General features: G+C 58.1%; 3 protein-coding genes across 3 annotated transcripts; all 3 read right to left on the bottom strand.

Annotated features, from left to right (window-relative positions):
- Positions 1-341: 341 nt before the first annotated feature.
- DQ04_04661030 (putative telomerase-associated protein) lies at positions 342-8645 on the bottom strand (the record flags this gene model as incomplete). The annotated part of the gene is made up of 1 exon (XM_009313718.1): positions 342-8645. The coding sequence occupies one exon, from the start codon at positions 8643-8645 to the stop codon at positions 342-344; it is 8304 nt and encodes a 2767-aa protein (XP_009311993.1).
- A 702-nt stretch (positions 8646-9347) lies between these two features.
- On the bottom strand, positions 9348-9728 carry DQ04_04661020 (hypothetical protein; the record flags this gene model as incomplete). Its single annotated transcript, XM_009313717.1, has 1 exon — positions 9348-9728. The coding sequence occupies one exon, from the start codon at positions 9726-9728 to the stop codon at positions 9348-9350; it is 381 nt and encodes a 126-aa protein (XP_009311992.1).
- A 236-nt stretch (positions 9729-9964) lies between these two features.
- On the bottom strand, positions 9965-11035 carry DQ04_04661010 (hypothetical protein; the record flags this gene model as incomplete). Its single annotated transcript, XM_009313716.1, has 1 exon — positions 9965-11035. The coding sequence occupies one exon, from the start codon at positions 11033-11035 to the stop codon at positions 9965-9967; it is 1071 nt and encodes a 356-aa protein (XP_009311991.1).
- Positions 11036-11099: the final 64 nt, after the last annotated feature.

Genomic DNA, 11099 nt, shown 5'->3' with positions numbered 1-11099 from the left:
CTTGGCACATTCGCACGCCCCTCCCGCCGCCTCAACTGCATCGGAGGTGTTCCCCGTCCCCACACACCGCGCCGTTCAGTCCATGCCCCATGGTTGTGCATGTATAACACTGCCTAGCAGCAGCGAGGGAGGAGCACACTACACCTCACAAGGACGCAACGGCACCAGTCGCAGCAAGAAACAGCACGAACATCATAAGCAAGCAACAAAGCAAAAAAAAAACCCACAACACACACCCACACACAAATACATATACGAACGCCAATAAGAAAACAAAGCAATGACTATAGCAGGCAGAGAGAGAGAGAGAGAACGAAATAAAAAGGTAGATGAGCCTTTTTTTACCTTTTGAAGGACGCGTCCAACGAGAGAAGAACATCTTTTGAGTACTGGGCGAGCACCGCACGCGCCTTTGCCGCCCTGCGCTGTGCCTGCAGTGCGTCAATGAGGAGACGCTGCCGCTCCTTCAGCCACTGCTTCCGCTGCTGCGCGTCCAAACCGGGTGGTACGCTCTGAAGTATCATTTCGTACGATGGCATGTCCGCTGCTAACAGCGTTGGGGGTGCCGGCTCTGCAGGCGGCGGCGGCGGCGGCGGCGGCGGCGATGGTGGTAGCACAAGTGAGTCAGTTTCACGCAGAGCTGCCATGATGGGAGCCCCGCCCGTCGCCTCCGCCGTTGACGGAGCAAACATCGCCGTGATGCGTCGCTCCTCACGACGCCAGTTGGGCAGTTTTCGCTCAGCGAAAGACGCTTCTGCATCAACTTCTGCTGCTCCTACCACTGCAGCTGAAGCCGCCCTCCCGTACAATGGCAGGAGCCCCAGAGAAGTGTAACGGCGGTCCCACTTCTTCTCGCCCTCACCTGCCCCTGCAGCGGACCAACGGAAGAGAGTTGCCGCTGCCGCCCTCCAACGCGACAACGCATTCGCCTTATTCTGGGCGGCACCCATTTGCTCGAGCCGCAACTGATAGACGTTACCAAGCCAGTCGCCGGCAATGTACATGACATTTGGCTGCGCTATAGCGGACATCCTGCGGCCCGCTGCTGCTGCTGCTGAGGCTTTGCGCGAGTGGCGCAGCGACGAGTTGGCCGTCATCCGCACCACCGCAGCGGCCGTCACGCCAGACGACGCAAAGAAAATGCCCTTCTCTTGAAAGCAACTGATACTTGCGGTACGCCCCGCCTCCCCAGCCTCCTCGGTGGTCTCCTCCTCATCTTCCTCGTCTTCCTCTTCGTCCATCACGGCGGCGGCGCCGTCTTTCTGACGCGCGACCCCCTCCGCCGTGTCGCGGAACGGGAACACTGTGAAGAGGCGCACGGAGCCGTCACGGCCGCCCACCGTCAGCAGAAGCGAGGTCTGTGCGTCCTGCAGCACGCTTGGTTCTTTTGTGGTGTCTGTCAGCACAGTGCCTGGCGCTGCCAGCGCAACGGCGTCCACCGGTAGACGCCGGCCGTGACGGCTCTTAATAACCGCAGAGTGTCGAACCTCTAGCCGCACGCGTTGCTGATGCGCAAACATCAAGGGCGTCGTCACGTCGTCGCTGCTGGCCCGTACCGCACCACCACCGTCCGATGTGTTGTACGAGGCCTCGAGCAACAGCACGGTGCCGGAACTCGTTCCGACGGCGAAGAGCATAGCGGAGGGTGTACTGTTGCCATTTTCCGGCCACATCGCCTGGACACGAACACAGCTGCTCNCACAGAGGAAATTCTCTCCCTTCTCCAGTGTGTAGTCGGAGTCGCTCGCAGGCGTGGCACAGCCGCACTGCTGCGCTGCGCGTCGCATCGGCACAACAACAAGCGAGTGGAGGGACGCCACGGCGAGGTGGCATTGAGTCCGCCCAAGAACAATATAGTGACCGTCTAGGGGCGGCTCCTCCCCGTCCTCCTCCTGCTGCATCTCTCGCTGGTGCACGAACGGAACGGCCGCAACGATCTCCTCCGCGGCGTCAGAAATAGCGGCTAACGAATCCTCATTGCAGGGGAAAGACGACATCCACTCAGACACCCTTCCCTCTTTTTCTTGCTGCAAGTCCTCGTACCCCGCCACCCACTTGAGCGCTACGCGCCGAAGTGACGGTATCACGTCACTACTCACGCTGCTTCTTCCCATCCCTCCGTCCTCGGATTCCGAAGCCACCGAACGAGCGCTTCGGCTACTGTGTGAGCCATGACACTGCGATGTGACCTCAGGGAGATCAGAATCCGTCGCCAAAGTGGAGCAAGACCCGTCGCCTTCCCCGTCGGTTGAATCGCTGCAGCTGCCTCTCCATGCGTCTCCTCTCATGGTTGCCATGGACTTATCTTCGTCGTGCACTTCCCACGTCACTAACATTCCGTTCGTCGCCAGCGCCGTTGCGCGTGTGCAGAGTGGCTTGAGCGATGAGGCTGCATTCATTGCGTCGTCATAGTGCTGCTTGGACGCTTCCGCCCTGCCCTCCACCCTCACGCACTCGATGAAAACGACAGGGTACACCCCATTCCGTGACACACGGAGACGCTGGAGCAGGCGCCCTTCTCGGCGATCAATCCCGGGAGTCGCAGCCCATACAAACACCTCCCCCACTCCTGTGCCACACAAGATGCGGCTGTTCTGCATTCCAATGCAAATGCATGAGACACGATTCTGCTCATGAGAGAGGGTGAAAAGCGGTGTGAAGAGGTACTCCTTATTGCTGGTGGGATGAGCCTTGCTGTCACCGTCGGACCCAATACCGTTGAATACGAACGCCAACCCGTCCACACCACCTGTGACAAAGAAGGAACCGTCAGACGCAGCTGCGCACGCCGTGACAGTCAAAGCATGTGTCCCTTCCATCGCGTACACGTCATTGCCATGCGCAGCTTGGCCAATCGACCACTCTTTGAGGCTTCTCTCCTGTGAAGAAGTGAAGAGTACCGATGGCTTCTGCTGATGAAAAGCAATGGCGTTAACGGCGCGGCGGTGACCGTTGAGGGAGCACACCTTAGTTCCTGCTACACCGGCGTACGTGATACACACACCACCGTGTTCATTGGCGGAGGCCATCAACTTTGCGTCCGGAGAGAAGGCGAGTGATGTAACGGGAATACCAGCATGAAGCTTGAGGTTTGCGCTGCATGACGCGGAGGCGTAGTCGTAGAGCCAGACATCACCATCGTAAAGTGCCACCGCACATGTCACGACCATTGAGGGTGTGAAGGCCAGGGCTCGAACTGGACTACACATCTCCATCACGAGATGCTCATACGGCAGCTTGAAGTATGCCTTTTGTTTGGTGCAGGTGGTCTCCGCCAGCGGGCGCTGCACATTGATGAAGAAGACACGCCCCTCCCACGACCCCGTTGCAAGGATCTCGCCAGAGCTGTGGTACGCCACACATGAGACGGGCGCGCGGTGATGCCTTAGCACTTCGCTCGGTTCCACACTCGACCGCACGGTGGCCTCCGCGACGCTGCCTACCACAAGCCAGAAGGCACATGTACTGTCGTGGCTGCCGGTGCAAACGACGTTGTCAGTGGGGTGACAGGCAAGCGACGAGATACAGCGCCGATGTGGCGTAAGACTCTGCTGCAGGAGACTGTTGTCTTCAAGATTCCACAGGCGAAGGTGCCCGCGCCCACACCCCGTCACGAGAATATGCGACCGGTGAGGCAGGAAAGCTAATGCGGTGACAGGGGCGTTGTGCTTTAGCGAAGCGGCAATCTCGTCCACCGCTCCTTGCGGCATCACACGCACCATCATATCATCACTACCGCCAGCCATGTATTTACCGTCATCACTCAGCGCAAGGCACTGCAATGGTTCTGTGGATGGGAATGCGATGGTGCGACCCTCCTCACCGTGCTGGCTTCGACTTATCCACCTCACCCACATCCGGGCCTTGGCCCTGCTGTTGGGCACGCCATGGAAGATGTTTTCCTTCATTCGATTGTATACACACTGCCTCAGAAGGCTGGGACGATCTGAGAGGACATGATATGCCTGCTGCAGGAAATCAGTGACTGGTGCCAGTCTACGCGACAGTAATGCGTTCGACAGTGCCGCCTGCGAAAGTATGTTCATCAATCGCTGCAAGCGCACTGCATCCGTAATGAGGTTCTCGAGGAACGGCAGATACGTGGCAAGTGTGGCGAGCACGTCATACTCCTTTGCCCGCAACGCCAGGTGGAGCAGAGACAGCAGCTGATTCGCAGTGTAGCGCTTCGGGCGGAACAAGCACGTCTCTACCGGATCATGCCTAATGGACTCCATGGCGTGACGAATGCTATCGCGCACCTCGTACCGTGCGGCATCAATGGAAAGCCTTCGGAAGTACAGCTCCGCCACCAACATGCATGCGCATGCGTCCACGACGTCCGACGAGCGTGGGAGATACCGCGCCGCAATGGACGCCTCAAACAAAGCACTCGAGATGTCCACACGCCGCCGTGTCACACGCAGGCACGTTCCAGTGAGCAGCGCGACGAGCCGGGACGCACTCGAAACGTTCGACACTAGGCGGTAAAGGTTGAACTCTCTCATGCCACCAATCCCATGTGAGAGGTAGAGCGCGACGAGAACAGAGCGGCACGTGACCACGTCGAAACGTTCCTCCAGCTTCTTGTACGTCTCAAGCTGCAGCTGTGGGAGCGTGGACGGGAGACTCACGATGTCCCTTCGCAGCGTGTCATAGGCGCTGAAGAGCCGCAGGTGCGTGATAGCGTATGTGAGGTACGAGGCTTGGTTGGCCTGTGTCTTGCGCAGGAGCAGCTTGAGCTCATTCACGCGAAGCGACTCCTGTAGACGTTTCCCATAGGACGCAAGGTGCCGTCGCACAACTTCGGCACGCTCTGACATACTCAAGTCTGGCAGCGCGAGGCTCCACGCCGGTGGGACGCGCGACTTCAGCACAGTACTAAGCGGACTGCCAAGTGTGGCGGTGATAATGAAGAGAATCTCTGGAGCGGTGCCAGGGAGAACGATCCAGCCGAGGCTACTGCGCATCTCCGCCGCGTACGAGGACTTGTCCATGCCGTCGAGGATGATGCATATATGCTTCTTTTTACGTGCAGCGGCATACACGCGTGGGAGGAGCTGCAAGAGCGTTGTGACAGAGTCACTCTCCCGCACACGGAAGTCCTCCTCCAGCCCGAGGCGGTACACCAGCGAGAAGGCGATATAGTACACCAGACGTCGCAGACTCCCGTCGCTCGCCTGACAAGAGAAGTGGAGAACTGCAACATTGGGATCCTCCATCTCAGTGATGTGCGATGCAACGGCAGCAGCGATGGTGGAGGCACCATTCCCCTCCGCACCCTGCAGAAGAAGAACGTTACGCTCAGAATCACTTTGGTGATCAATCAAGGCGCCTGCTTCTGCCACGGCAGCGGAAGCGCACGAAGCGGCTGTAGGACGACGCCCTGTAAGAGCGAAGAGCGTCAACTTCTCCACAAGACCCATAGGAGGCACACACGTTTTGAGTAGCGTCGATGTGAATCTTAATTGATCCATGTACTCACGCCCATACAGTGTGCCAGCGTCACTCATCCCTCTCGTATCATGCCCTTGATGGTGCAAGTTGCCATCGTTTCGTGCATTCATTGTATTGTCCCCATCGAACCCCGCGCATTCTATGTAGCTTCCATCCAATGAAAGCCCACAGTGTTGTTTCACAATTGCCTTCAGGGCGAAAAACGCCTTACGCGAAAAATCTGTCATGTCAAGTGGCACTTGTTGTGCCGCCATCGTTGTCATTCCAGCTGTTGCGGTCATCGCTGCCGAAGACGTCATGGCAAATGCTGAGAGCGTGTTATCCATCGGTGTTGCGCCAATCGCCGTGTACGGGATCACCGGTGAGCCCTGCCCTTTTAGATACGCTGTCAGCTTCTTCATTGACTCCATCGTCGTCGGCGTGTCAGGGGCGTACGCGCGCTGTTCACTCACCGACAGCGATGACATCAACGCGGCGTGATCGCGCACGAGAAAGGCCATTGTGCGTGGCACCGTCAGCCCTGTTCGCCGCGTCGCGGTGAAGAGTGCGTGCCGCATCTCCATCTCCGTTACAGACATCCGTGCCTCGTTGCCGTGGGGCAGCTGCCGCAGCCACGCAAAGTCGTCCGCGTCCACGTCGTCGTCGAGGCGGTGGTAGAGTGTGGGCGGGCAGTAGCCGTAGCGGGAGCCGAGCACACCGAGGAAGAACGGGGTACAGCGCGAAACTTCGTTGAGGCAGACGGAGAGTGACAAGTCGGCACTCGATGCATCTTCGGTGATGCCCCAGCGGAGGTCCACCTCAAGAATGTTGAGGTGCAGCCCCGCCTCCGCCGCCCAGCGACGCAGACGGGGAAAGACATCAAGCACCAACGCGTTGCGCTCGTTCTCCATGTCAAGGAACGTAGACGAGATGAAGAAACGGCAGTCTTGGTATGTAGACAAAAAGCGCCGCCCTGACGGTGCCCATGTGTTCATCAACGACGCGGGTGCTGGTGATGCTCTTCCTCGTGGTGATGACACTGCTGTTGTGACAGCTGCAGCCCCTGACATTGAGCCGGCTGAACTATCGGTGAGTCCCTCTTCAGATAGCATCTCCGATCCGTTGGTGCCCGTGCTAATTCCACGCGCCTTCTCGAGCTCAAAAACTTCCTGCAGCACCTGCAGGTCGCTTTCCAACGTAAAACCCGGACAAATCGCCGCGCGATTGACGTTGTATACCTCGTCAGCGCGCTCAATGTAGCGACGTGGCCCGCCACCAGCCCGCTCCGCCACGATGCGCAGCACAGCATCGGAGAAGCCTGTCAGAAGAATGTCGTTCCTATGGCGGTAGCGCATGCGTACATCGTTAACGAACGAATTTCTTGATGACGTGCTGAGCCCCACAAAGAGAAGCTCTTCATTACACATACTTCGCATACGTTCAAGGTACACAGGAAGATCGCCTAGCGACGGGGCATCGTTCTGCCCTGAGTAGCAACTATGCTCGCAGTCCATGACCACCAGCGCCTGGAGGCTCAGACGACGCTCAATGACGTTGTCCAGATAGGCATAGGGGAACTTTGTCACTCCCGCCCCCTGCTTCTCTTCCTGAGTGATGCGCTGTGGCTGGTTGCCATCTTTCATATTCCGGCATGCGATGCCGATCTTCTCCACGTGATGCAGCATGCCACCCGTGCTGCGGAAGTCCCGCTCAATCATGCGGTGTTTGTCACCGCAAATCACCAGTAGTACGCAATGCTCGCATGCGTACTTGAAAGCAACCGACAGCATGATCGCCTTGTCAATCATCGCCCTACCGGAAGCGCCCTCATACATTGACTCGTGGGTTGCATTCAGTATAACGAGCGAACTTCCTCGAATTGGTATAATATTCAGCCGCGCTGAGATCTCCGCCGCCTGGTTCAGTGCCGCTTTGTACGTCTTCTGTAACTCCATGACCTCTGCCTCTGTGGGTGCCTTGTCTCTGAGCTTTTTGCGCCTATTCTGAGGTCTGTATGCCCTGTCGTACAATTCCTCAAGTTCTTCTCTTGCCGTGAACTGCAGAGCCTCGTAGGCGCTGAGAAATCGATACGGGAACTGGCGCGACTTCGCCACCTCCTCCTCTGACGTCAGCCGCCGTAGTAGCGTCGCGTGCGTCTCGTCGCAGCACTTTCGCAGAACAATGTTGCGCAGGTTCCGTAGGGTGGCCATGAACGGTAGGCGGTTGCGTGCGACGAGGTCGTCCCAGACGGCGCCGCGGTTGCCGCGCGACGACAGCTGCGTCTCCCACGTCTCAGCGACCGGCAGCCGCATGCGCTGACCGCACAGCGCGGGATCGAAGGTGCGCGTGCCGCCTTCGTCCAGCCCGCGCTGGCAGAACTCCTCCACCGTGCTGGGGTAGCGCTTGCCCAGCAGGCAGCAGACGGCGTATGCGGGTTCCGAGATATGCAACCGCCGCACAAAGTCCTTGAGGGTCCACTGTGTAGTAGCGGTTGTGGGGGATGACGCAAACAACGCGGTGGCGCGGCGTTTCGACCGTGCGCGCTTGACGGACCTCTCGTTGTTGTACTTTGAAAGGGCAAATTCGTCAAACATGGTGAAGGTTGCCACGAGGGCGCGACGCAGTGCGTTGGGCAAGCCGCGACGCTCCTGCTGCTGCTGCCCTTGTGGCTCACTCTTGACAGGGGAACAGGGGCCCCACGTGTCAGCCGTTGGGCGGCACAGCAGCTCCTGCTGCTGGTACATCGCAAAGCTGGCGGTACTCAGCCAGTCGGACGGCAATTGGAGGATACGCTTCATGTAGCACGTGAGAAACGGCTGACAGTTGGACTCAAATGCGCTCAACGCAACGAGGAGAGCGGCAGTCCGACGTATGTTGAGATCGTGGCGGACGTACAACGCAAGCTTCAAGACAAACTCACCGTCCTCCATACTAATGGTGTGTACCAACGTGGCGATGCGCATGACGTTATCGTACTCCACCGTCGATGTCCCGTCGCGTGGCTTCTTCGGGGGAAAACACACCTCCTGTAGCAATGCCGCACTCACGCAACCAATGAGCTCGTCCTTCTCGTGGCGCACGTCTGCTGCTGCTGTGCCGGCCCACGACACGATGGAGTCCCCGTTGGCACTTGCCTCATCGGGCAACTCCCCTATCCCACCGGCAAACGTGACGCGACGCAGGGCCCTCACATCAGCGATAGGCTGCGCCATCACGACACCTTCAGTTCCCTAATTCTTTCTACGGTTGCTGTTTCTTTCTTGAAGCTGACTATTGTTTTCTATATACGTGGGCGGAGAAGTCTCTCGGATTCTCTCGTTCCCTTCTCCCTCTTCCTTTCCATCCGTCCCACCACCATTATTACATCAGCAGTGATAAGAACAGCAGCACAACAAAACCAAAAAAAAAAAAAGAAAGAGAAAGGACAGGGAGATTTTTATTGGGGAGCAGGCGGGCACATTCATACAGGTAGGGAGATAGAGAGGGGTGGGAGACACCTGCACACCGACATCGAGGCCGACTCTGCGATCATTCCAACACACACCTCTGACGTTTTGGCTCTTGTGTGAGTAGGCATGTTATATCACTCTTTTGCGCAGAGGTGTGCGCTGCGGCAAGGCCGATGTGGTGCTGCACTCCGCTTTGTTTTTCTTCTCTCTTCACAACACGACAAGGGTAACAATAAACACAGGAGCACGCACTTCCGCTTATACACTTACACACAGAGACATACACACCGCGCGCGAATTCGCACTCACTTTCATTTTCCTTCCCCTTTCACAATATACGTGGCTAGATAACGATCCTACTGCTCCTAAACTCCTATCACATGACACACACACAAACACACACATATCTGTACAAATGCACGCACGAAGATGCATCTTTGTGCGTGGTCAGATCTGTCTGTGTGCCTAAATGCTCTTCGCCACGGCAGTCGGCTTGAAGCCAGGCGGCAGGTATCCCGTCTTCTCTGAGTTCCAGTCCATGCGGCGCGGCGGGGCGCGGTCGCCCCAGAAGTACATTGACGCGCCCTTCCACGAGAACATCCACAGAAACGCGTAGAGTGTGGGCGTTGCGATGAGGTACTCGCGCCGCATCGCCACGGCGCGGTTCATCATCCACTTGATGTCGATGAGACGCAGGAACTTGAGTGGGCCATTCAGGTGGCCAAAGAAGCCCTTGCACTCTTCGGCCGGCGGGATCTGGTCGAGACTGGGGCGCACGAACAACTCGCCACCGCTACGACGGACGGGCGTGCGGCGGAACAGAGCGACGCTGCTGCGGCGAAGCATAGTACCTTTCTCAACGATACAAACACTTCAGACGTGAGGTGGCGGGAAGGGAAAGAGTGGGAGTTGACAAAGAACATACACCTACACAACAGGGGGCAGTAGCAGTAGCAAGAATAACACCAGGATCCCGACTCCTCGACTTGATTTCTTCCACCTTACACCATCCCACGAGCATACGCACACATAAACACATAGAGACAGATACAAAGGCAGACAGAGAGACAGAGAGACAGGTGTCAGCTCATGCTCATGTTGTTTGCCTCGCGCAGGGCGTTGAGGATGCTGGCGGTGGTGATGCGGGGGAGAAAAACACGCCCGCCCCTCCCTGCAACGCCACCGAACATCTCCGCCACGCACGACTTCTGCACGCGGTCCTTTGTGAGCAGCACAATCGCCGGGGCGCAGCCCCGCATGTTCTGCAGCAGCAGATCACCCATCAGCGCGGCGGAGACCAAGTCTCCTGACTCGTTCCGCGTTGCCGCGTAGATGGTGAAGGTGTCGGAGTGCCGGTGCAGGCGGGAGAGCTGAAAGAAGACGTGCCCAGGGCGCGACGTGTGCGGGATAAAGACTTCGTGTACGCACACGAACGCACACGCCACACGGCGGAAAAACATGAGGCTCTCCTCATTAGAAAGCAGCTCAAACAGAACCTCCTCAATGTTCAGCTCAATGTTTGCGACGTCGAGCAGCACCACCACACGGGCCACTGAGAGTGTTGTTGCTGCTGCGTCGCCTGGCGCATTGGCAGACGATGGAAGCGCCCTGCAGAGACGCGCCATTTCGAGTGCGTTGAAGGCGGCGAAGTTCGCCTGCGTGGAGCCGCTGGAGGCGTGCAGCCAACTCATGTGCCGCGTTATTTCCTGCGGCGTCATCCACGACTCATCCCCCGCAGCGGCACTGCAGCATANGGCGTGCAGCCAACTCATGTGCCGCGTTATTTCCTGCGGCGTCATCCACGACTCATCCCCCGCAGCGGCACTGCAGCATATGGGGCAGCGGTACAGTGGCACCGTCACGTCAACGCCTCTCGGCACTTCAAGAGGGCGGTTCAGTAACGCGTTCATGCGCGCGGCAAAGTATGTGACGGGCGCACGGATGCCGGGCGTTCGCCCCCCGCCAGCAGCGTGTGTGTGTGCACCGCACTCCTGCAGAGTGCTCGTCGCCGCAGTAGAAGGTGTGTGGCGAATGCGGCGTGCCATCGGACGGATATACCGCACGAGGTCGTTTCGGAGCGATGCGGAAACCGAAGCAGCAGCAGCAGCAGTGGTGCTGGCAGAAGCTGCCCTACTTGTCGCCGGCGCACGCATTTCCTTCGCCCACCCTGCCGCCGCTACCTCATGCAAACACGACAACTAGAAAGAAAAAAAAAAA

The sequence above is a fragment of the Trypanosoma grayi genome (genome assembly GCF_000691245.1).
Source record: "Trypanosoma grayi strain ANR4 Tgr_466_V1, whole genome shotgun sequence".
Classification (NCBI taxonomy): Eukaryota; Euglenozoa; class Kinetoplastea; order Trypanosomatida; family Trypanosomatidae; genus Trypanosoma; species Trypanosoma grayi.
The sequence above is the reverse complement of the archived record's forward strand: the minus strand, read 5'-3'. Positions and strand labels throughout refer to the sequence as shown.